The sequence below is a fragment of the Eptatretus burgeri genome, chromosome 6 (assembly GCF_056783735.1).
Source record: "Eptatretus burgeri isolate ZD-2024b chromosome 6, Ebu_testis_v1, whole genome shotgun sequence".
In the NCBI taxonomy this organism is placed as follows: Eukaryota; Metazoa; Chordata; class Myxini; order Myxiniformes; family Myxinidae; genus Eptatretus; species Eptatretus burgeri.
Genome location: NC_140966.1, coordinates 107,421,871 through 107,448,934, shown reverse-complemented (window position 1 = coordinate 107,448,934; position 27,064 = coordinate 107,421,871). Strand labels below are relative to the sequence as shown.

Below are 27,064 nucleotides of genomic sequence, written 5' to 3'. Positions count from 1 at the left end.
CATGAGGGCTCACTGTATACGTTCTTCAGCAGGAAACAAATTCACTATGATTATACCGATGCAAAATTACATCGTACAAAATTTCATGCAAGCAAATTGATCGGTGCACAGCAAGCAAGACCCAAGCATTCGCAGGGGATAAGTTCTTGGAAAATGCCACTAATGTCAGGGCACAGGTTCCCAGAAGTTCGTGATTCATAAAGAAATTTTTTTTCTCTTTTAAATTTAAAAACACGAATGCACATCATTACAATTTCATTAACAATGCTTACAAACAAACAAACAAACAAACAAAAAAGCCAGCAGGTACTGTTTCCAATTTTTTTATCGATGAAGCTGCTTCAGTATTTGGGTACATCCTTCATTCCATCCGTCCATCAAAAATGAAGAATAAACTTTCGAACCCACAGTGTTCAATTCTAAAAGATTTTGCTCGCTTGTTGGCTTTGACTACTTCATATTAAAAAAATGGCAAACTGAACCGCTTCCTTCAGACACCAGTGTGATTTGTATTACAGACAAGACGCAACTTTTGATTTGATGACGATGAGTTAGAATCCGATGAACTCCGCTGAAGAAGAAACAGGTGAGGATGCTGACAATTCATGCACTGAAGGAAATACTGGTAAAAGCACTGAAGGGGACAAAGGTGAGCTGGACGAGAAGAAAGAATGAGAATCAGGACACGCTGCACATTAGTAGCCGTGCAGGGGTTGTGGGCAGGTGGAAGATGGGTGAGTAGTGTGACCATTGTTTATACACGTAGAGGTGCTGTATGGGGGCTGGTGGGAGATTGTTTATGCATGGCTGAAAGTGGTTCATGCAAGGCTGGGAGGAGATACCAAAGTACAGGGGCTGTGAATTTAGAAGCAGGTCACATTTTATAAACAGTGAATGTCAGGGTTCCACGGTATTACAACTTAGATTTTTGGAAAAGACATCGAGGTTCAGGGAAGTGCAGAATAACAAGGGAGCAACGGATAAACAAAGTTGGACAAAGGGAAATCATGTTTGGCAATAACAAGCCAGATCATGTCAGTTATGGGACATGCGCCGCCGCCGCGTGTCGCTGCGTCCACTTTCCGCCGGTACTCCAGGGGCCTCCGTTTCGCCATCCCCATCTCGTTGGCATGCTGATCAACCTGCTGCAACCACGAGGCATGTGGTTGGCCCTTTGGCCTCCTCCACTCACGAGGCTCCCTCTCTGAGAGAATCTGGTGAGCAGGATCAGCGTCAGGAAAACGAGCAACATGTCCATACAGCCGCAGCTGACGCTCACGGACCATGCAGGTAACAAATCCCATTTGAATCTCTCTCAGTAATCGCTCGTTGGAAACAAAGTCCAACCAGCGATAGCCAAGGGTTCTCCGAAGAGACCTGGTACCACAGGAATTAAGTCTCCGTCTCAGATCTCTAGTGAGAGTCAAATTCACATACATAGAGCAAGACTGGAAGCACCAAGGACCTAAAGACTCGGACTTTCATCGTTCTGCACAAGTACCAACAGTGCCACACCCCATGATCCAGTGAATCCATGACTCCCCATGCCTGACCCAGACATTTATTGACCTCTGGCTCACAGCCAGCAGAGACATGAATATCACTGCCAAGGAAAGGGAATCTCTCAGTGACGTCAACTTCCTCACCACAACAGGTAGTCAAGATAGCAGCATCCAAGATGTCATTGAAAGCCTGGATCTTAGTTTTGACCAAGGAAATTCGTAATCCCAGCAGCTACGACTCCTCATTCAGCACCTCAAGAGCCCCCAAAATAATCTCCAGTATCTCCGCAAAGATGACTGCATCATCTGTGAAATCAAGGTCAGAGATCTTGACATTCCCCAACGATGCACCACAGCTTAATCTCTCTGACATCCTTCCCAGAATCCAATCCATACAAGTGCTGAAAAGTGAGGCAGCCAGTACACATCACTGACGAACTCCAGTAACGACCAGAAATAAGTCAGAGATGGTATCACCACACCTCACAGCACTCTCAGTACCAGAGTATAGTTCAGCCATCAGATCGATCAGTTTTGGTGGCACCCCACGAAGACCAAGAATCCTCCAGAGGACATCCCGATTCACTGAATCGAACGCTTTACAGAGATCAACATAGGCTGCAAGCAGCCCCTGCCGAAACTCTCGTCTGCGTTCGGTGAGGACACGAAGAGCAGGGATACGGTCAATCGTTGACCTCTTTGGTGTAAAGCCTGACTGCTCTGGACGCTGGTGCTCAAGCAGATGGTGGAGAAACTGATCAAGAATTATCCGAGCAAAGAGCTTGCCCGGCACTGAGAGCAGAGTCACCCCTCAGTAGTTGTTGCAGTCTTGGCGATCACCCTTCCCTTTCCAGAGAGAAACAAGGCCCCTCCTCCAGTCAGTGGGGATGATGCCTGTGTTCAAGGTAGAGCATAGAACTTCATGCAATGACACGAGTCCATCATTTCCACCAGCCTTGAGAAGTTCAGCATGGATGCCACAGATCCCTGGAGATTTACCCCATTTCAACCGGTTCACCGCAGCCTGTTTCCACAAATGAGGGTGGATCACAGTTGATTGGAGGGTCAGCAATAGGGATTGCAACACCCCTGACGTCTAACTCGACAGCTGGTCGATCAGCCTGGCACATCCACTCAAAGGTGTAATCACCCACCATGATCTCACCACAATCCGGTCTCTGAACCTCAGAGAGTGCTGCAGTACCGATGTTCAAACACATTTCTTTTTTTTGTATACCTTGGTCGAGGCTCGTATGAGAGCTAACACACAACTCACAGCAAGGAGGCATGAGACAAGAGGGGCGGGAGTGGAAGGGACAAAACAGTGGGGAACAGACACATTAGGTGAACTGTGGAAGGGAGAGGGATGGGGATGGGATGGGGAACATGGCGAAGAGAAGATGGACATTTCAGGGACTTTCAGGAAGGAAAGCAGGAGAAATGAAGGAAGTGGGCTTGGGTGGATTATCGGGGGTAGAAAAGATCGAGGATTTGGATGGGGGAAGATAAGAGGTGGTGGTGAACAGCTGTTTTGAAAGTCTGGAGGGAAGAATGGGAAAGAATAGAGTGAGGAAGTTTATTCCAAAGGCGGGAAAAAAGAGGAATGAAAGAGTGAAGATGAGCAGTGATTCGTGATTTTGGTAGTTTTACCAAAAGGGGGTTGTTGGCGGACCTTGAGCGCCCTGTGGAAATGTGGTGGGGACAAATCGCAGAGAGAGCAGGGGGGGCAAGGCTGGAGAGGAGTCGGTAGAAGACAGAAAGACCACCGACCAACCTGCGGTGATTGAGTGAGAGGCCCGAAGACTCAGCTTCATTGCGGGAGATGCCGATGATCTTAAATGCCCTGGTTTCGACAGCGTTAAGCCGAGAAAGGTGGGAGGCAGGAGCACCAGCCCAGAGGGGAGAGCAGTACTCCATCAGGCTACGGACAAAAGCTTTGTAAGTGGTCAGGAGCTCAAGAGGGCCGAGGAAGGACTTAGCACGACGGAGGATTCCCAGTCGGCGACTGGCTTTTGAGGCGAGGTTGGAAATGTGACTTTCCCAGGAAAGGTCATGGCAGATAGTGAGACCCAGAAGCTTGAAAGAAAAGACTTCTTCCAGAGGATTGTTGAGAAAGTGGATGGGGGGGTTTTGTAAACGGTCCTTTCAAAGAGACATAGTGAGAGTGTGAGATTTGTCTGGATTGAAAGACATGTTCCACGTGTTGGACCAGTTTGTGATTTTATCCAGATCTGCAGTGAGCGAAGAAGCTGCTGCTTGCCGGTCTGAGGGATGACAGATGGTACGGCAGAGGGTGGAGTCGTCGGCAAAGAGAAATAGAGGATTTTCCAGAGAGTCCGAGAGATCATTGATAAAAACCAGAAAAAGAACAGGGCCCAGAACGCTACCTTGAGGAACTCCAGCCTGCACAGGAAGAGGGGATGAAAGAACTCCATTTAGGGCCACACGTTGACTGCGACAGGAGAGGAAGTCTGCGAGCCATGAGTGGAGATGGCCTTGAATACCATGGGAAGAGAGTTTGGTGAGTAGGGCAGGGTGCCAGACTGTGTCAAAAGCACGTGATATGTCCAGGGATACGGCTCGGATTTCCTGTCTGGCATTGAGGACCTCCATCCATTGATGGGAGAGCAGAAGCAGCATATCCAGGGTAGAGTGACCTGGTCTGAAACCAAATTGATGATTGGAAATGAGGAAGGATTTCATATCTGAAGCGATGATGGATTCCATCACCTTGCTGATGATTGGGAGAAGGCTGATTGGTCTGTAGTTATAGGGATCTGTTTTTGCACCTTTTTTATGCAGGGCAGTGATGTTAGCAGATTTCCAAGCAGATGGCACATGACCTTGGGCAAATGAGAGGGTGAATAGAACAGAGAGAGGGTGAGCAAGAGCAGAAGAGCAGGCTTTGAGGACACGTGGGCTGATGCCGTCTGGACCGGTTGCAGAATCTGACTCGAGGTTTGAAAGCAAGCTCTCCACCTTGTCAGGAGAAAAGGATACAGAGTCCAGGGACAGTTGGGTGCGACTGGGTAAAGTGGGTAGAGATAGTGATGGGTTTAGGACACAAGATTTAGCTGCAAACACCGAGTTTAGACATTCAGCTTTATCACGTGTGGAATCAGCAGTGCGGCCATTTGAGGTAAGGGAGGGGATGGAGGGGGAACATACACCAGAAACAGATTTAATTAAACGCCACCAGGATTTTGAGGAGGGAGAGAGGTTTGAGAGTTCAGACTTGAGATGAGAAAGATGTTGTTTTCTGGCTCTCCTGAGGGTAGATACACACTTGTTCCGAGCTTTGTGGAAAGAACTGAGATTGCCCTCAGTTGGGTTTGCTTTCCATGAGGCAAAGGCAAGTTGTTTCAGGACAACTGCCTCGCCACAAGCTTCAGTAAACCAAGGGCGGGAGGAAGGGTAAGACAACTGAACACGAGAGGGGATAAATCTGTGCATGAGGGAGAGCAAGTTTCTTTGAAAGAATTCCCAGGATGAGATGAGTTGATGAGAAAGTAGTGATAGGAGACCAGTCTGTAAGTTTGATGGCTGCTCGGAGACCCTGCCAGTCGGCTTGAGTGAAATGCCAGACTCGACGGCGGTGAGGTGGTTCTCTGATAACAGCCAGAGAGATGTCCACTTTGACAAGGACGTGGTCAGAAGAACCAATTGGAGCGAAGGAAGAGCAGCAGATATTGTCAGGGAAATTTGTCAAAACCAGATCCAGAAGAGATGGAGTACCATTGGTTGAGATCCGGGTCGGGAAGTTGACCGATTGAGTCAGTCCCAATGAGTCGCAGAAAGCTTTTGCTGAGGTGCCATGGCAGGTGAGAGGTACCCACACCTAGCCAACTGGCGTGATGACAATTGAAGTCACCACATAAGAGGAAGAGAGAGTTTGGATGAGAAGATAGAAGATGGTCCATGTTTTCGGAGAGTGAGGTGTAGATGGAGTCATCACTGTTCGGTGGACGGTACAGTACACATATAAACATGAGGTGGGAGTGGAGGGGAAGCCGAAGCCAGAGGTATTCCTGGGGGTGTGGGGGAGTGAGAGCAGTGCATGGAGAGTGAGGAATAGAGTCTTTGATGAAGAGAGCAACACCTCCACCAGGACGAGGCTCAGGTCTGTCATATCGTAAGATGGAGTAGCCAGGGAGAGATACTTGGGAGTCAGACACGTCTTGGGAGAGGAAAGTTTGTGTTAGGCAGATAATGTCTGGTTTGTCAGTGGCAACCTGTATGGAAAGATCTGAAAGGTTTGAGCGAAGGCCCCGGATAATTGAGGTCCACACTTTTAATGAAGAGGAAGGGGAGGAGGCTTTGGGTGCAGGAGGTGGAGGGGGAGGGTAGGACAAGGGACGAGGGGGGCAGGTAAGGAGGGTTGCTGAAGGAGTGTGGGGTATTGCAGAATAACGAGGGGAGGGGGCCGAATGAGGAGGAGAAAAGGCTCTGTGGTGCTGGGGGAGAGGGGAGACAAGAGACAAGGAACAATGCAGTTGGGGATTTGAGGTGGTGAAGTGAACAGATGGAGGTGAGAGGGCACTGGAGGGAGGCAGGTTGGTGGATGAGAGAGGGGGCAACTTTGAGAAGGATGAGTGAGGGGGATGAAAGGTGGGAGAAAGGTGAGCGGGGAATTTTTGAGAGAGGTGAGAGGGAGGCTTGGAGGGAGAAGAGTGGGATGGTTGCTTTGAGAGTGAGAGTGAGGGGTGAGGGGGGTGAGTTGGCACTGAAGTTGGAAAAAAAGAATGGTTGATGGAAAGCGAGCATCCATGGCAAACTGTGGTTTTTAAAAGTTTTAGGTCAGAGAAGCGATTTAACACAATTCTTGATGGATGCAATGAAGGCGAATTCAGAGCATGGAGAGAAGAAGCGCTGTAATAGTTGGATTTTTTCGGCAAGGAATGAAGGAGAGGTCGAAATGAGAGCAGTCTGTTAAAATAGCAGAAGAGTAGTGCATTGTGAAACAGTAAAGAGTACCACATGTGTGAGAGAGGAAGATGAAGCATTATAAGATCGTTTTGTTGTTAAAAATAATGTATGAGAGAGTTCAACAGATTAGGTCATGGAAGAAAAAAAAAAAAAAAAAAAAAAATCGAGGAAGAAGACGAGGAGGAAGACGAGGAGTTCACATCAGCTCAGATGATAAAAAAAAGACAGGTGATCAAGCCTCTCTTAAGGATAGGACATTCCAGGCACCCACCTAAAGGGACCGCTTTGGGTTAACCCAAGGCGACCGTCTGGTGGACAACACCTCAGCACTACCCTGACACACACAACCGCAATCTGAACCAGGAAGGTTACCCCATGGTTTTCCTCCTCTCAAAGTGTGGGGGTCCTGAAGGCTGTGGAATGAAGGGTTTTACAGTGGCCAGAGTGCAAAGCCTGCTACCAACGTGACATGCGTGTGCAGCTAGCTACCGAGTCAGAATGCTGCACGAGAAAATGAGGGGACTGGAATACTGCACTGTGAAGGCTCAAGGGTGGGGACTTACAATACCCTCTCCCAGCACATGTACATGCACACACAATTATCCAATCCCCTGCACGGCAGTAGACTGGGTTTCTGCAGATGTGTCTGTGTCTGTCTGTTCAGAGCACAACGTTTTTAACCATAAAACTGTCAACAAACCTTTATTATGAGAACTAGCATGAATCAGCATGCCTCAACACATCGCTGTCAAGGCACAGGAATCTTTGACCATGCCTGCTTTCTCTGGGAGTGAGGGAAGGTGGAGGGGGGGGGGATGGTAGGTGTAGGTTTGTGGCGGTGATGGTGGATTGGGGGTTGTGGGAGGATGGAGGGGATGGGGAGGATGGAGGGGATGGGGTGGATGGTACTGGCAGGGGATGGTGGAGGAGGTCGGCTCTGACTGAATATTTACTGTCAATCAGAATCAAAACTCAACACGTATCAATAAAAATAGGAACGGAGCACAAGTTTATATTTGTTTTAAATTAATCGGTTTCAGCTGGATTGGCAAAGACAACATATTATCAAACATTGCAATGGAAGTTCGAACTTGTCAGCTGTACAGAGTAGAAGCGCCCCCGATCCGCTTCTCTTGGGCTTCTGGGCAGGTTTTTTTTTTAACGTCGTACGGTACATTATATTTTGCCCACATCTCAATCTCGATCTTGATTAATCAAGTCAAAGCAACAAAAAAAAAAATTTGTGCTGATGAAAACAGGAAGGTCACATGTGTTTCTTCGGTTTGCTTTATATCCGGTACGTAGTATAAAAACAACATGGCGGAATTTGGTGACGAAAATTTGAAGATGATGTTTTGATCACAAATATACATCAATGACATAACCATAGACATTTGCTCCATTTATAAGATGTGATGAAGATTCATTAAAAAATAGGGTCAAAATGTCAAAGGGGAAAGTCACAGGGATTACAAATAGGCCTTTATCAGCCCGTCCACCGCTGCACAGGTCGAGATGGCTGGGTTCTTATTTATTTATAAATCGCTTCCATTTATGATATTTAATAATTCCCATTGAGCTTCAGTGTCTAAGCCCCTATATATATATATATATATATATATATATATATATATATATATATATATATATATATATATATATATATATATATATATTTATTTATTTATTAAAACATTTGAATTTGAGAACATGGAGAACACCAATCAATAAATTTGTTTCTTATATTTTTCCCGGCAGGTTTGGTTCAAGTACAAAGCGTACGCAGACGGGCTTTGCATTCTTGATATTGGCACGAAGTCGCCGTCACTTGATTACACCGAGCAACAAGATCACCATTTTGACAAAGGGGGAACACATATGCTCTGCGAAGGGAACACATGCACGACTTCCCGTCATGAATGTGTTCAGCAATACCAAGTCCTGACATGTGTGTACAGCGAGCTACCTAGTCAGAATGCTGGGTTCGATCTGCAATACCATTTTGATTAATGCATCGACTTCAATTTTAATATTGAACACTCTCATTGCATAAATGGGGTCGGGGGTCTACATTTAAAATTTCTACACCGCGAGATTTCAGTCATGTGCCAGCCTAACGCAACTTTTGTTCATTACAAACTTAATTATTGATGGTGGCACGCTGCTCAAGTATACCACCATAGATAACCTGAGTCGACACGGCCAATGAGCACAAATGCATGCACGTGTTCCACTTCGCGCTGGTTGCGAGGCGGGGGGGGGGGGTGCGAGCTCTCGCGTACAAGAGCACGGATGTCCGACCTCGAGAATTTTGAGATGCTTTCTCGTGACCTCCACTTCAGGTGGATGAAGGTTTTGTTTTCGTCACCATCTGTTTGCAAGCAGGACATCTCGAAAAGTCGTGGATGGATTCAGACGAAACTCGGAGGACGAGTTGGTTAGGGGACGAGAGCAAGCTGATGGTCTTGGAGGTCCGGATCCAGATCGAGAATGACAGTGGGATACAAAACGTAAACTGTTCAGCCTGGCAGAGGGTATGCACTCCACAGAGTGCGGTTGCAATTAACAATGGTGTCATAGGTCGCTGGAGAGATAGTGATCATATAATCCACCCATCGATTGGGACCATACTCTGTGCAGAGTGTTGGTGCTGCCAAAGCAGTCTCCTTGGCTATTGGGCACAATCCTAGACACAGGATACATGCTGGCACCGATTTTGCCGGCCTCGGCAGGATTACGGGCAGAATCAACCCTACCTGGTATTAATTCAACAGCCGAGTGGGATTTGAACTCAGGACCCAAGGATCCCAAGCCCACCACCCAAACCATTAAGCCAACACCAGGCATCCTATAATCTGATGTGTTTATCACCTGTTCAGGAATCAAACCACAGCGTAAGAGTCATTTGGTAGGTTTAATAGATTATGATGAAGACATCCCCTGACTGGGCAGACAAAACGCTGCTGCAAAGTATCAAATCGACCACACAGTGCAGCAAGCAGTTTAACTTGCCGGGAAGTGGCGATCTTTTCTTCATATCCGGGATTTCCAGCAATGATGAAAACATTTTCCGAGTTGTCATCACCAGGGAGCCTGTACATGTAAACACTGCACAACGTACCACTGGTAAACAGTCTATAAATGTTAAATGTTTACGACTTCCGACGACTCAATGTACGTCCGTGAACTGCAAAAAAGCCGCAAACTCCTCTAATCATGACGTCATAAACCCGCGAAACTCACTTTCTCAATCTGGGGGAGCGATCACGGCCGTGAAGGATCACTTGACGTGACGTGACGTGACGACGTAGTCTTTGGCCACGTGACCATCTGTGGGGGCAGAAGCGAAGCTGCACCGGCCGACTCTTCTTGGTTCGCGGGTGCCAGCAGCGTTGGTTCGCGGGCGCCAGCAGTGACCACTGTTTTTGTGTCTGTGTCTGTGTCTCTGTTTGCGACTCTCCAGAGCATAGCTCCGTGACGTTTGATGCGACCTTGATGAAACCTGGATACAAGCTAGATATCATGGTCTAGTTGCGTCTTTTTGTATGAGGGGCGTCCCACGCTCCTTGTGGGCGTCCCACGCCCACTTGAACCATTTTTAATTTCTTTTCTCGATTTTTTTCTCCCAATTTCATTTCCTAGAAGCTGTGCGTAATGTCAATAAGTACAACATATAAAAAAAATCCGATTTATTTTAGCAAATTTTGACAGAAGAGATAGGTTTTTACGGAAGGGCTTCCTCAACGATGTCCCCAAACCATCCGTCGCCTTCCGGCTAGTTTACGGATATTTTCGTTTTCGCACATTTACAGCGAGTTTTGTAATCCCCCCCCCACCCCCCACGGAATCTTGTCTTGGGAGAAGCTCCATCAGTTCGCCAAATATATATATATATATATATATATATATATATATATATATATATATATATATATATATATATATATATAGAAAATCAGTTTTCTCGCATACCGACAAAGTAATAAACATGTATAATCGGCGACCGAGTCAGTGGTGAGAAAGAGGTTGAAATATTGGAAGATGTTGTGCAACAACAAAAAAAAAATCCAACAAAAATATTCATATGCTTCCAAGAAAATGCTCTCGTCACAAACTGTGATGCTTCCCGTGCCGTAGCATCAGCATTATATGGATCCTAAGGAACCTTGAACTCCTTACCCAGAAAAAAATAAAAATAAAACAAAGCACAAACTGCAACACGATACAAACACCATAACCCGTCTCCCTGACTTAATCGCACTCCATAAATCGAGGCCTAAACGCGTATTCTCAAACAAACCTGCGTTATGTCGTCTTGGGCGTCAGCAAGAATCCCATAATTCTTGTACAAATCCTCGATCGTCACCATTTTTGACGTATGAGTGTACAAAGGTTTAGTAAAAACGGATTTTTTTTTAAAAAAAACCCCCACAACCCACAAACTCGCCCGCCCGTTTCAGGGTGGCCTTGCACGCACAGAGGCCTAACACAGATAATCAAGCATCAAGCTCGGATTGACGTTTTCACTTCTTCCTGATTGGTCACATTAACAAAAAAAAATTTCGCTCGACTCGCTTTTTTTTTTTCGATTTGTTAACCTAGTTATAAAATGTATCCGCCGAGCTAGTTATCTTTTTAACTTTAATTCGATTAAAATGGAAAAAAAAAATAAACTGGACTAGCCCGATGAAACAGCGGTGCGTATTTATTCACCGCTCTTTGCGATCCCTCAAAATCCAATGAATGCGCTCGACATTCTTTGGCAACCCACGGACTTATTTGCAAAGGCACGATATAGTAAAGTAAAATTTACTGAACTAAACCTTTTTTAAAAACCTCTAAAATAGGTATCAAAGCGACAGTTGAAGTACAGTGCATTCCCAGAGGCCAGAGGGCCCGCCCACCGCGGCTGGTTTGTGTAAATGAGGTCCAGTACATGACGTTTCTTCCCTTATTAGGAATGTGCGGCGGTCGTGCCTATTTACCGGATGTTGGCTTAATGGTTAGGGTGATGGACTTGGGATCCGAGGATCCTGGGTTCAAATCCCACTCGGCTGTTGAATAAATACCAGGTGGGGTTGACTCTGCCCGTCATCCTTCAAGGTCGGCAAAATGAGTGCCAGCTTGCTGGTATCCTGTGTCGGAGTGGCAACCCGTTCAGGATTGTGCCCAAGAGCCAAGGAGACTGCTTCGGCAGCACTAACGCTCTGCACAGAATATGGTCCCATTGGATGGATGGATGGTCATGCCTATGAACGACGGCGCAAAATGAGTGTGAAGCGGACGATTTTACCTTCAGGATTGGTCTTTGACCTGAGGGAAAGACTTGAGGTGACTACGGGCAGCACTAGTGAAAGGGTGGAGGAAAGTTGACGAGACGAGAGAGACATATGGTGAAGGAGGAGAGGCTGGGGAAACATAGATTTGCACAAATATCCCAGGAAGCTTGTTTTGATAGAACATTCGTTTTGACTGTCCAGCCTCGACCGTTCGACAACGATGGACTCACATTGAATCAGTGGCCACGTTCTTAAATTGTCCTCTGCTGCTCTTACTTCTGCTTTGCCTGCTCCATTGATTCAGTCTGTTCTAATTGTCCACCTTCCATCTGTGTGGATGTCTGCCAACACCACTCCCATCCGCAAGAAGGTTTGCAAAACCATAATCTCTCAACTATAGGAGAAAGCATTTGCCTGCCGATTTATAAGAGCTGGAGTCCATTGTTGCTGCCAACGTTGTCTTTCCTCTCCTCAAACAGTCTGATCTCTGACTGTCGGTTTGGATGCTGTCCTGGTCACTCAACTTGACTCTTGCTGCTGCTCCACTTTCGGCAATGACTGGAGCCATTAAATCTCAATCAAGAGGTCAGGACGGTCTCCTTGGACATAGCTCAGGCATTTGACACAGTCTGGCATCGTGATTTGCTTACCAAGCTATCTGCCTGGGGCATACAAGGTAGTCAGTCTTCATTCGTGCAATAATCACTTCCTCCACTCGGGCAGTCGATGCCTTGCTATTAATGGAATCCTTTCCCCGAGCAGTGGAGGCGAGAGTGACCCAAGGCATTGCCTTGAGCCTAGTCTTGTTCTCCATCGAAACTCGTGATGTATCTGATACTCTGGAAACACCTCTCTTCCTTTTTGTAGATGATTTTACATTCTGTTGAACAACGTCGCCAACCCACCGACAGGTAGACTACTCGATACCGATCGGAAATTGATCAGATGCTGCTCTGAGGAATGAAACATGTTTTCAATCCTGGAAAATCTGTGTCACGCTGTTGTTCTGGAATGATCGTTAAATGTAAACCCACCTACCTAATTCCGTGTTCAACCACTGAAAAAGGTTCAGTCTCTTGGATTTCTCAGCCTCAGTGACAGTCATACTTCAGTAACAGTAGGCTGCTGGCAGGATGGCTTGGAGGTCCACAAAACACATTCATGGATGATATAAAAGTGCATGCAAATCTACAAGATCAATCTCCAACTAGTCCAGTTGATTGATAAAGCAATGGATCTATGGAATACCACACTAATCCTGCAGCACTCGGAAGGAATGACAGAAATACCAGGAGTGAAGATACGACGTGGGATCTTCCAAGGAGGCAACCTTTTCCTTACCAGTTTTGCCTTGCTCCGGATCTACTAAGTAACCTCAGTAATGAGCAAGGCCAGAGATACACCCTAACATCCAATAAAAAGAATGTCCAAAGAGACATGGAAGGTAACACATCTACTTTCCATGGATTATTTAAAACTCTTTGCACTGAACAACTGAAATTAGTGAAACAGTACTCTGACGTCATCCATCTGGAATTTGGCCTCGATAACTGAGCCAATAGCACATTCGTACAGGGTAAATCAACAAAAACAGATAACATAAAAATCGACCAAGATACAACAATACAAGAGCTAGACAACGAAGCATCTTTCAGATACCTTGAAGTCGAAGAGGGTCACCAAATATGTCACACAAAAAAATGCACAAAACAATTACCAAAGAAAACGTGCGTAGAAAGAGGCTGATCCTGAAAATATACATCCCTTAAGGAACAAAATCAAAGCCGTAAACCCACTATAGCAGTACCATTGTTCCGATACAGCTGCAGAATGGTAAACTGTCCACAAGCAGAAATCAGACTACGAGATCTCAAAACAAGGAAACTCCTGACTATCCACAAAAATCAATGCATCATGGGAATGTACCTGTCGAGGAAAGAAGGAGGTGGTGGCCTGATGGAACTCAATCAAGTGCATAGAGCGATGACTGTAGGATTATCAGAGTACGTGAAAAGTTGAACATAAAACTGAATACAATTTGAACACAAGCATGAGCACAACAAACCAGAAAAGGTATCTCTCACTCCCCTTGCAACAAAAACTTCCAAAAACAGGTGCAAGTAGAGGATGTCATGCGCCAAACTGAAACAGAAACAAATGTAGTCGAAGTACTCATTGTCCCAATGTTTGCAAGGAATACAAAATAAAAACATAAGACAAACTAGAGGGGGAGCACTCGGTAGAGTGCAAAACCTCCACCGCCAATACTGCTGGGTCACTCAAGTGAACCTTATATCTTATTCATTAAATATGATGTCAACAGTGCTGAGAGTTATAGTTCTTTTCTCCAACATTATTTTTTTGGGGGGGAGGGGGGGTTGGAAATCACTTAAAACATGTAAAAATGCAAAAAAAAAAAAAAATCGAAATTTTGTTGAAAAAAAAAGTTGCAAAAATTTTTTTCTCTAATAATTTTTTTTGGGGGGGGGGCCTTGGAAATCACTTAAAACATGTAGGAATGCAAAAAAAAAAATTTTTTTTTCTTTTTTTATGGGGGGAGGTAACAATTTTTTGGGGGGGGTTGGAAATCACTTAAAATATGGAGCAATGCAAAAAAAAAATTTCTCTAACAATTTTTTTGGGGGGAGGGTAACAATTTTTTTTTGGGGGGGGGTTGGAAATCACTTAAAACATGTAGAAATGCAAAAAAAAAAAATTTTTCTCTATTTTTTTTGGGGGGGGGTAACAACTTTTTGGGGAGGGGTTGGAAATCACTTAAAACATGTAAAATGCAAAAAACAATTTCTCAAACAACTTTTTTTGGGGGGGGGGTTGGAAATCACTTAAAATATGGAGCGATGCAAAAAAAAAATTTCTCTAACAATTTTTAATGGGGGGGGTGTAACAATTTATTTTGGGGGGGGTTGGAAATCACTTAAAACATGTAGAAATGCAAAAAAAAAAAAATTTTTCTCTAACAATTTTTTGGGGGAGGGCAAGTCCAAAATTTAATGGCATGATCCTTGGACCATACCTAACCCCCCCCCCCCCCCCCAAGTTTCGTCGAAATCCGTCAAGGAGTTTTTCCGTAATACTGTTCACAAACAAACAAACAAACAAACAGAAAGGGGTGAAAACAGTAACCTCCATCCATCTTCGAAGATGGCGGAGGTTAAATATCAACAGATATATAGTGACAGCTGGGAGAAAGACAAAGGAGCAGTAAAGCAGTAAAGTATAAAAGAGTTGGACAGATTGAGGATAGACAAAGAAGGATCATTGGAATCTCTAAGAAGAAGTCAACTCAATTGGGATACAGAATGAATCATAATAAATGAAAATAGACCAAGGACACTACACGAATGGCCTTTTTTAAAATCATGGAGATGACCAAGAACACAATGACCACTCTGACAGCACTACAGAATTCCTCAGCAGAGATGGGAGAAACGGCTGGAAGGACAAACAGGACTTCACAAATCTTGGCTTTGAGATAAGATGAAAATTTGAGATTAGATGAAAATTTGAGATGAGATGAAAATTGAACTCTTCAGCCTGAATGCAAAGCGCAATATCTCGTGGAACCGATCACAGCTCATCACTCATCGAACATCATCCCGACCTTGAAACATGGAGGGGGCAGCATCATGCTATGGGGATGCTTTTCAGCGGGAGTGACTGGGAGACTTGAAAGGATAAAGGGAACAATGAATGGAGCCAAATCAAGGCAAATCCTTGAGGAGAACCTGCTTCAGAGTGAAAAAGATCTCAGACTGCAGCGTATATTTATGTTCCTCCAGGACAATGACCCCCAAGCATCCAGCCAAAGCAACACTGGAATGGCTTCAGAACAAGAACGTGAAAGTCCTTGAGCAGCCCAGCCAAAGCCCAGACTTGAATCCCATTGAGAAACTGTGGAAAGACTTGAAAAATGCTGTTCACCAACACTTCTCATCAAACTTGGAAAATCCCCCAAATCAAGATGTGCAAAGCTGATACAGACAGACATACTGTACCGAAGAAGACTCGAAGTTTTATTTTTACCCCATGGGATATTCCACCCCACTGGTTTGAAGCGCCGCTCACGTTCTCTCTTTTCTTGGGTCCAGTTCATTTGAACGTTTATTTCTCCATTATTCGTGAACAGAATCCGATGAAAATTGATTGCATATACTAGACACATCTGTGTAGGCAATAACTGAGCCCAAAGTGCGATTCCGGCCCTTTGGGCCCTTTTTCTTAAAATTGTTATTAAAAAAAAAAAATTAAATGCGCTGGGCGGTGCCCAATGCAAAACCAAGTCGCAAATGGTGATATGAAACTAGCCTCACTCTTGCGAGGTGTTCTGGTTTCCTTTTTCTGATGCGATGAAAATCTTAACAAATCACAAAACTACCTGTCGTCTGTGCTATCGCTCACCTGAGAGTTGTACGAATGAACTCCCACGGGGTGTGTTCGCAATTCAAACTTGTTTCTCCTAACGGAATCTAAAAACTCATGTCACAACAGCTGTACAAAGAAAGGCACAACAAGATATGCGGAGTAATCCACTGGCACATATGCAGAAGTATCAATATCCCATTATTTTTTTTTCGTTTGCATAGTCAAGGCCCACGGAAGAGCGAGTACACCGAAGGGATCAGGATGTCATTGGACGCACAAGGAACACAAGGGACGTACACAAAAGGAACAGTTGAGAGATGGGGGAAACACTAACAACAGAGTTGAAGATTAAGATAGAGTAAGACGGAGATATCTGGTGTATGTTATTTACTATTAATCTTATTGGGGGGGGAGTGCGGAGGGGGGTGTGGGGGAGATGTGAGATTGGTTATAAAGATATTGTTTGTTTGGATTATACTTTGATATATTGACTGCTTTTGACATTCGCACGTAGTACAGTACATCCAGCAGCTTTGGGGGTGTGTAGCATTGGGATTTCATGTGTGTGCTATTGGTGAACACACATATATATATATATATATATATATATATATATATATATATATATATATATATATATATATATATAGATTTATATATATATATATATTGTTGCGGAAATGGCCCTTAGTATGCTATTAAATATAGGATTAGCTCAGATCCCCCATTAAATGCATATTTAGCGAGACTGTTCGGTAAAATGGACGATATATGTATGTCAGGAGGTGTAACAGGCTGTTATTTGTTTGTGCAGTGGTGGTGGATCGAGAGCTTCCTCTTCTTCTTTCCTCTCTCTGGACAATAGTCCCTGCCAAGCGCTGAGAGGGAGTGGCCTCGAGAAGGAAGTGAAACTAAGGGGAGGAGTTTTGTCGGCTTCTTAAAGGGGGGCGCCCCAAAAAGACAGTGGTGATTCTGCAGAGAGAGAGAGAGTAACTGAGCCTGAGTGTCGAGTGAGGATTTCTGTTGTATAGAAACAACTCGTGGAGGCTGCAATCTGTGTCGAGAGGAACTGGTTGCTGTGTGGGGCGCGATCGGCTTTCGTGAGGAGACATCGACAGGTTCATCCAGAGTCCAGTGACGGAGCCTCTGACTGTCCTGACTCACCCCATTGCTCGACGACGTTTTAGGATCCCATGGACCCAACCTGCGGAGCCCGGCACCTCAATTTGGCCTTGCCTGATGAACAGGCCAGGCCTGGACTTGTATGCTGGACCTTTTGCGAAACCAGCTGAAACCCATCATCGATCTGCCGGTCTTGTGCCGTCGACATTGCACGGGGCCAGAACGCGCTGAGGATGGTGTGCGCAAGCGGTGCCTTGAGAAGAAAGAGTACGGCGCTGCCATCTTGCCACACGGCGTACTCAAGCTTGGGGGCTCGAATCCGTGGACATCCGCTTGTTACGAGCGACATTCGTGCTTTTGACACTTTCCTCTCGTCCATGAAACATCACCAAGTACTCTGTCTTGTCTGCATGCTGTCTATGTCTTGTCTGCATGTCGTTTAAGGCTTATCTCGGTCGGGACCCCTTTGAAACCCGTAATCTGTATCTCCCTAGTTAAGAACGGGTTATAGATTAATTAAAACATTGTCGTGAATATTTTGCTGGTGTTGTGTTCTCCGATGTTCCCCAATAAATCTGGCTGATTCGCATGAAGTTTCCGCTTTGAGTCAATTCGTGCCATGCTAAGAAACAATTCGCTCGATTGGTATATGAAACCAAAATGGTTACAGACTGGCAGAAAACGCTCAGCATCTGACAAAACCAGTCTGTAACCGGGGTCTATTTCCCCAACTGGTAAGGTCCAGGGGTACGTTGGTATCGCGATTGAAGACGCGTGACCCGAGGCCTGTGCCGAGCCAGCCGGCGTTATAAACCCCGGAGATGGTGGTGGTGAGGGTGGCGCCGAATCTGTAACATTTGGCTATCAAGAGTCGGGTGAGAACCCCCAACCCCCAGATCCGTAACAATATATATATTCTTGTGGTTGTGGTTTTGAAAAACCGCTTTTGTAAAGGTGCAAGGATCCTTCATTGTTAAGGACACGTCGGTCCTTTAGTGTAGTTATTTCCGAAATAAATATTTAGAATTGTGCCTCTTACCTTTAGATTGATCAGTAGGATCCAAACTACGTTGGAACGGGTAAATTAGGACTCACCCCCTATTGTTCCTTTGTACATGGAAAGTTGTTGGCAAGGCATTGGCCGCCATTTGATGTGGGCATGTGCCGATTTCTTCCTTACTTTCTCTTTCTCTTTCTTGTTATTTCTCGGTTATTGTTGGACAGAACCGAGCCAAACTTGACAGGTATGTTCTGGAGACCATTCGCCAGGCAGTAACTGAGCCCAAAGTGAGATTATGGCCCTTTGGGCCGAGAAACGGCCCTCACGGCCTGTCGGATGTCTTTTTCTCTTTTTCTCTTTCTCTTTTTCTCTTTTTCTCTCTCTCCTCCCACTTAGCACAGCTGTTGTTCACTTGACACGCACATGGAATCGCAGGGTGCTGTTGCTCAGTCTCTGGCGGTACGTGTGGAGCCTGTGTTGCTTCTCCTTTCTCTCTTCTTATTGTCTAAATGTTTTGGTTTTCGTTTCTCTTTATCCCTTTCTCCTTGTTTTGTCTTATCTATTGAGTGAGAGAGAGAAAGAGAGCGCACACAGGAGGTGGTGTTCAGGTGTTTTTCAGAACCTCCTGGTCTTGAGGCCTGTGTTCCATCTGACGTGTTTGCTAGTTTTAGCCAACTCTTTCTGGTTGCCTTAAACGATTCTTGGACCTCGTCCATATTATTATTATTATTTTTCCTCCACTTGCTCGCGCCGCTTGTGGCAGGTTTCTTTTGTTGATTTAAACTCTTTTCTTCTGTTAAAATTACTTTTAGCTGTGGCAAACGTTCGTTTGAATCATAGCATGTACGAGTCACTTACTCGTAAGAATGGGCTCGTGTGCGATCCCCCGAGGGAGGTAAAGATTGAGGACGTGCTAATGGCAATCAGTAAAATCGTTGGTTTACAAAACATCCGTGCAGCCTCTCGTATGAACAAGAAGGTCGTTGTGTTCGTTTCCGAGGTGCACATGGTAACCTCCGTTGTGGAGCAAGGCCTTGTCGTACACCCCAACCTGTTTCTCCTTGTTTCCCCCATTAGACACACCTGCGGTACTGCACATGATATTGCCTGAAAATGAACAAAAGTTAAACGTAGTTTTACCTATAAAAATGAACGGTCATGTATATAGAATGTATGCCTCCATGGATTTCATGGCGTGTTATCATTGTGGAGCATACGGTCATGTGAAGAACTCCTGTCCCATTTTGATGAGATCATCAGAAAATCAAGGACAGGAGATTGTAGATCCCCCCCCTCCCCACGTCATGGGGTGGGTGAAAGGGGAGAATCCTCTTCACCACCTGTTCGTGAGCGGGAAGCAACAGACCCCCCCCCCCAACACACTTACTGGGGGGTGTGAAATTGTAAAACCCTCCTCACCACATATTGGTGAACAGCAAACAGTAGGCCCCTCCTCTCTTCCTTCTAATGTACCAGAAGTGGTTGGTCCCTCGACCTCCACTGCACAGGACTGTACTGATGACGACATGGAGGGGTTCGTGACGGTGTCTCGTAAAAAAGGGCAAAAACATTCGTGTCCTGTCGTCAATGAGACAAAGACAACACAAAGTAAGATACTCATGTCAGATGTGCCGAGCTTGCGGGATGCATCTCACATGAAGAATCCCTCTTCGGGACTGGGAATTGAACCGGAACCGATTATAACTCTGACTAATTCACTGGGACCACTCGCTGAATTGCCTGAGTTGTACGAGTGTGATGTAGACATTGAGAATACTCGTGCCTCTCAGGAGGATACAAGTGTGGATTTTGAGAATTTCGATCTCTGCAGTGATAAAAAGGAATCTGTCATTGAGGTGTGCGCAAAGGTGTGTGTTTGTGATGACAAGGCTGATAAGTCAGAAAGCCCCTCAGAGGAAATCTGTAATCCTACCCTTGTGGAACGAAATGCAAGGGATGGCAGGAAGGAAGCTACATGTGATAGTGGGCAGATAAATGGGAATGAAAGGACCGATGGTTCAAATTCTGTGGAGATTTGTGCCTTAGGAATAAGTTTGGATCAGGAAGAGAATGCCAGAGATGATGAGGTTGACTTCGATGATACCTCTTCTACCCTGTCAGTTAAGAATGAGTCACATATGCTCTACGGCTTGGATACGGCGGCCGTACCCCCCCCCCCCCTGAATTGACAGAAACGTGCGGCGGCCGCAGAGTTTCTGAGGTGCCCTCAGGGTGGCCCTGCGCCGCCGTATGGCTATCTTTTACAGGCCGTAAGGGTCTCTGTGGAATTAAAGCGTGGAGTTATTACTTTTTTTCATTCCTAGGTTGGCCGTAGCAATTCGACAAGCCATAGCCATGACGTAGATTTGTTCCACGTCGACCGTACGTAGGGCGTACGGTGGGCTTGCGTTATTCATGCGTTTTCGTGTGGCTCTTATCAATGAAAAATGAATTTTGCCAACCCCCCAAAAATTATGGCAGCCGCACTATTACTACGTTCGCCTTAGGGCCCCCCTGCGGTCGCCTTGCGGGCACCTTGAGGCTACCTTGAAAATTCTATGGCCGCTGCAGGAACGCCGTCACCGTGCGACATCAAATCAAAGACTGTATGGCACCCCCACGTTTTCGGTCTCCACAATTTCTAAATACCCCGTGCGGTTCCCCGAAAAATAAAAACATATGTGACTGCTTCATTGTGTGACCGTGGAAATACTGCGGCCGCTGTATAATTGCTAGTGGCCGTAGATTTTTTTAGACCCTACGGCCGCCGAGCCAAATGTGACTGAAGCATAAGTGGGTGTTGTGCCCAAGAGGGAGACACCATGGTTACAGAAAACGAAATTATTAAATTCTTAAATGAAACCTTCAGAAAAAGGCATGTTAGAATTTGGGATTTTTTTCCCCGAATATCCATGCCTTTCTAAAAACTGTGAAAAATATGATTCACGAACCTCAGCAAGTCAGGATCTCAGAACCTCAATTCCAGCGGTTGAGGAAGTGTGCCACTAAGGCTGGCAAAGAACTCCAAGAGTAGTTATAGTAGTGTTTTAAAATAAATAAATGGAGGCCGCAGTTGTGTGCGTCGCCTCGAGGTGTTGAAGATGTTTGAGAAAGAAAAAATTGATATTCTAATGTCACAAGAGACACACCAACCTACCTTGTGAGGACGAGTGGTGCAGGATTTTTAAAGGTTGCCTTTTTTTCTCCAGTGCCTTTGAGGATGCTAAGGCAGGTGTGGAAATTATTGTGCACCCTAGAATCCAACCCTCGGAGATTTCTTGTAGGGTGGTCTGTAAGGGATTCTTAATTGCTGTGGAATTGATATATAACCGGTAATCAAAACAATTGTACTATTGATGTGTATTGCCCCAGTGACAGTGCTCAAAGGATTCTATTCCTTCCAAAGTTAGCAGGTTTTTTTTTAAACACTGTTGACTTGACTAGTTTAATTTGTATGGGGGGAGATTATAACTGCACACTCAACCCCCGACTGGACAGGAATACTCCTAAGTCCCATCCACCTAGTGCAAGGTTTTTGGCAAAACTTGTACAAAATTTTAAATTTCGGGATGTTTGGCATCGCAAAATCCCAACACCCGTCAATATACATGGTTGTGCTGCTCAAAGAACCAGATAACCATGGGCTGACTGGACAGATTGTATGTGAATCTAGTTCAGAGAACAAGCATAAGTCCATCTGGCTTTTCTGATCACCGTATTATTATTATAATGGAATGTATGTTACTCTTTCATTGCTATAATAGTGCATTCTGGACTTTCAATGTTAAGTTATTACATGATGTACAGTTTGAAAATGCCTTCAGACTGGTATGGAAGAAGTTAGAACAACAAAAGTGTTCCTATCCTAATACTCAACAGTGGTGGGACTGTACAAAATCCCAAATTTGGATTTTCTGTCAACAATATTGCTCACACGCCACCAGTAATGCATCTGGGCTGATAAGTGCTCTCAAAGAAGATGTACTTAAACATGAGCAAGAAGCTGGAACATCCAGTGGAAGTGATCACTATCAGCAGTTGGTGGAAAAAAAGACTCTACTGGCTGAACTAGTCAAGGAGCGTGTGGCCGGAGCAATGGTTCATCTTCGGATGAGCAGAATTCAACTGGAGACTCCAAATAAGGAATTCCTCAACCTTGAGAAGGCCGTCAAGACCTCTCGGCAGATTCACAGTTTACACTCTTCTCACGGTGTTCTGACTTGCCAGAGTGACATTAAACACTCGATGCAGGATTTCTACTCAAATCTGTTTGCACCGAGAACTGTGGACAAAATGATTATAAATTAGGTGATTGAACTTCTCCCATCGCTTTCTCAAGAACAGCAACTCGAATGTGACATTTTGTTTGAGGAGCTCACTGCGGCATCAAAACTGCTTGAGGACAGCAAAGCCCCCCAGGCTTGATGGACTTCCTGTTGAATTCTACAAATTTTTTTTTGGAACATTTTGGGTCCTGCTCTCATGGAGACCCTGCTTGAAAGCTTAGATCAGGGTGAATTGCCCCTGAGCTGCAGGAGAGCGGTTTTGTGTCTCCTCCCAAAGGAAGGGGATTTGCTTGCAGCAGATTACGAACTGGCAGCCTGTGTCATTGCTAAACACTGATTATAACATTGTGTCAAAAGTGCTTGCAATGCGTCTTAAAAATGTCATCTCTCTCCTCATTGGAAATGACCAAACGTATTGCATACCTGATCGATCCATCTCTGACGGTATTTTTTTTTTGGTTAGAGATTTAATTGCCATCGGTCAAACCGTGCCTCAGGGTTTTGGATTGTTACTCCTGGATCAGAAAAAAAGCTTTTGACAGTGTGGATCATTCTTTCTGTGTGGCGGTCCGAGAGCCCTGGCATTGAAGACCATCCATGCGAATTACGTGGGACTTGGCGCCACTTTGGTGCATTGTCCCGAGCGGGTGGCTGCGCGGATCGACCACTGTGCGGCTCCTAACGGTCACCTCTGGATGCAAGGCTGAGTACCGGCGGAAAGGGAGGATTTTCTTTTATTTTCATGTTTTCACTTGTCTGTTTTTGTGACTAAGTGGAGATGTCTCAAATTAGGTTTTAGTTTACCTCACGTTTCATTCCATCATGCTTTGATATATTTTCATTATCACCCTTTTGATTTATGATCATTAAACCATCACAAGCCAAACCCACGCTCCGTGCGAAGTTTCTAAAGTGGGGGTTCGTTGGTACGTCAATACATCCAGTGTGCAGGTCATCTCAGGTATGGGAGCATGTGCCGGAGCAGCGCGTCGCTGCGTTCACTTTCTGCCGGTACTCCAGGGGCCTCCGTCTGGCCATCCCGCAGGCAGATGCCAGGCCCATCCCCATCTCCTTGAGATGCCAATCAACCTGCTGCAACCATGAGGCACGTGGTCGGCCCACTGGCCTCCTCCACTCACGAGACTCCCTCGCTGAGAGAATCTGGTGAGCAGAATCAGCGTCAGGAAAACGAGCCACATGTCCATACAGCCGCAACTGACGCTCACGGACTATGCAGGTAACAAATCTCATTTGAGTTTCTCTCAGCATCCGCTCGTTGGACACAAAGTCCGACCAGCGATAGCCAAGGATTCTCCGAACAGACCTGGTACCAAAGGAATTGAGTCTTCGTCTCAGATCTTTGGTCAGAGTCCAAGTCTCGCATCCATAGAGCAAGACTGGAAACACCAAGGACCTGAAGACTCGGACTTTCGTCCTCCCACATAGGTACCGGCAACACCACACCCCGTGATCTAGTGAATCCATGACTCCCCAGGCACGACCCAGACGTCTGTTGACTTCTGACTCACAGCCAGCAGAGACATGAATATCACTGCCAAGGTAAGTGAATTTCTCCACGACCTCAACATCCTCACCAAAAACAGGTACAGACAGGAGAGCATCATCCAAGATGTCATTGAAAGCCTGGATCTTAGTTTTGACCCAGCAAACCCATAATCCCAGTGGCTCCGACTCCTCATTCAGCACCTCGAGGGCCCCCAAGAGGATTTCTAAGGTCTCCGCAAAGATGACTGCATCATCTGCGAAATCAAGGTCAGAGATCTTGACATTCCCAAACGATGCACCGCAGCATGATCTCTCCGACATCCTCCCTAGAATCCAGTTCATACAAGTGCTGAAAAGTGTGGGGGGCAGTACACACCCCTAACAAACTCCAGTAACAACTAGAAATAAGTCATAGATGGTACCACCACACCTCACAGCACTCTCAGTACCAGAGTACAGTTCAGACATCAGATCGATCAGTTTTGGTGGCACTCCACAAAGACCAAGAATCCTCCAGAGGACATCCCGATTCACCGAATCAAATGCTTTACAGAGATCAACATAGGCTGCAAGCAGCCCCTGTGAAACTCTTGTCTGCATTCGGTGAGGACCCGAAGAGCAAGGATACAGTCAATCGTTGACCTCTTTGGTGTGAAGCCTGACTGCTCTGGACGCTGGTGCTCAAGCAGATGGTGGCGAACCCTATCAAGAATTATCCGAGCAAAGACCTTGCCCGGCACTGAGAGCAGCGTCACCCCTCGGTAGTTGTTGCAGTCTTGGCGATCACCCTTCCCTTTCCAGAGAGGGACAACAAGGCCCCTCTTCCAGTCAGTTGCGATGATGCCTGTGTTCCAGGCAGAGCACAGAACTGCATGCAACGACACGAGTGCAGCATTTCCACCAGCCTTGAGAAGTTCAGCATGGATGCCACAGATCCCTGGAGCTTTACCCCATTTCAACCGGTTGGCCGCAGCCCATGTTTCTACAAGCGAAGGTGGACCACAGTTGATTGGAGGGTCAGCAACAGGGATTGTAACACCCTTGACGTCCAACTCGACAGCTGGGGGATCAGCCTGGTACAACCGCTCAAAGTAACCGGCCCAGCGGGCCTTCACTTCCGACTCCTCTGTCAAGAGCCCACCACTCTCTGCTCGAACTGCAGTTCACCGAAGGGATGGGCTTGGATGAACGTAATGCGCGAATTCCCCTGTAAGCGAGACGAGAATCACTTGACCACAGGTGATGCTCTACCCCCTCACAGATTCCTCGCACATAGGCCTCCTTGTCCACCCTCAGTGCACGTACAGTTTTACATGATACCTGTAGCAAGTCACAGATCTAGTCTGGCCTGTCCTGACCAGTGTTCACAATGTGATTTATCGAATTTCTTTGTATACAATGTTTCTTGTTACTTTTTTTGTGTCAAATTCACCTTCTGAGGTCGTCAGCATGTGCAGAAGAGGGTTTTACATTGCAGACGCTGTTTTCTCGGAGTGGCTTTACGCCTCTCAGTGGTGACGGTCAGTCGACGACAGACGTAATGACGTCAGCGAATGACCGATGATGTCATGATGGCATTACGCATCTCAGCGGTGACGTCACACGTCGCCATGCAAACGAATGTAAAAATTGGAAAATCGCCCAAAATTCCCAAACCTGTCCGCCTGGCGCGATCTCACATAGCCCATGCTGTTCATTAGACCACAGAGCACCCGCATGCTGAAAGTGGCGACAATCTTTCCGGCAGTTTCTGAGGAGATCCGTCCACAAAATATGGCTTTGCGTATTAATATAATAATTTGTTAGATTTACTTGTGTTTGTCTATTCGTTGTGGGTTCGAGTATAAACCCGTGTGCTTCCCTTCTGGTCTGGGCCCCGCCGCCTTCCGACCCACGCGCGCCATAATCTCCAAGGGTCTCGGCTGTTTGCCTCCAAGTCAAACCATTCGGCGATCCGTCCAGGTGAGTGTTAACCTGCTGGACACGACAATATTTTTCGACCCTTCAGACTGCAGAGACCCCTTTGACCATTGAATTCCCTTTAAGATTCCCAAGACCCAAAAAGAGCCTGAGGACCTAAAAGACCTAAAAGAATAAGAGGACCGAAAAGACCAAAAGACTGAGATGACCCAAAAAGACCCAAAGAACACAAAAGACCCAGATGACCCAAAAAGTCCTCGAGGACCCAAAAGACCTGAAAGAATAAGCGGATCAAAAAGACCCAAAAGACCCAGAAGACCCAATACCTAGAGGACCCAAAAGATGCAGAGGACCCAAAGACCCTGAAGATCCAAAAGTCCTTAAGGACCCAAAAGAACCAGATGACTCAAAGCTCCCTGAGGACCCAAAAGACACAAGGATCATGAGGACTGAAAAGATCCGTAAGACCCAAAAGACCCACAAGATCGCCTTTTACCTTTAGACTGTTTTCACCCTTTAGACACCTTTAGATCCCTTCCTCCTTTTGACCTTTTATACCTTTTTGACCCTGAGAACTTTTACACCTCTACACCGCTTAATTCCCTTGAGACGGCTCAAACCCTAACACCATTCACACCCCTTACACCGTTCAGACAGATTAGACCCTTGACCATTAAGAGCTTAAGACGACTTGGACCTTTCTATATATATATATATATATATATATATATATATATATATATATATATATATATATATATATATATATATATATATATATATATATATATATGTCTCTGTCTCTCTGTCCCTCTGTCTATCTATGTCTGTCTGTCTGTCTCTCTCTCTCTCTCTCTCTCTTTTTCTCTCTCTCTCTCTTTCTCTCTCTCTCTCTCTCTCTCTCTCTCTCTCTCTCTCTCTCTCTCTCTCTCTCTCTCTCTCTCTCTCTCTCTCTCTCTCTCTCTCTCTCTCTCTCTCTCTCTCTCTCTCTCTCTCTCTCTCTCTCTCTCTCTCTCTCTCTCTCTCTCTCTCTCTCTCTCTCTCTCTCTCTCTCTCTCTCTCTCTCTCTCTCTCTCTGTCTCTCTCTCTGTCTCTGTCTCTCTCTCTGTCTCTGTGTCTGTCTCTGTCTCTGTCTCTGTC

General features: G+C 45.7%; 1 protein-coding gene and 1 long non-coding RNA gene across 3 annotated transcripts in view; one reads left to right on the top strand and one right to left on the bottom strand.

Moving 5' to 3' along the window:
• API5 (apoptosis inhibitor 5) overlaps positions 1 to 10,967 on the bottom strand; it is a 95,841-nt gene extending 84,874 nt beyond the window's left edge. For both annotated transcript variants that reach the window (XM_085886618.1, XM_085886619.1), the window contains exon 1: positions 10,729 to 10,967. In XM_085886618.1, the coding sequence (XP_085742744.1) occupies positions 10,729 to 10,797 (69 nt within the window). In that variant the 5' untranslated portion in view covers positions 10,798 to 10,967. The remainder of the gene's footprint in view (positions 1 to 10,728) is intronic.
• Positions 10,968 to 11,318: 351 nt separating this feature from the next.
• On the top strand, positions 11,319 to 17,805 carry LOC147025555 (uncharacterized). The gene is made up of 2 exons (XR_015059572.1): positions 11,319 to 11,355; positions 16,905 to 17,805. It is a non-coding gene; the product is annotated as an uncharacterized LOC147025555 (long non-coding RNA).
• Positions 17,806 to 27,064: the final 9,259 nt, after the last annotated feature.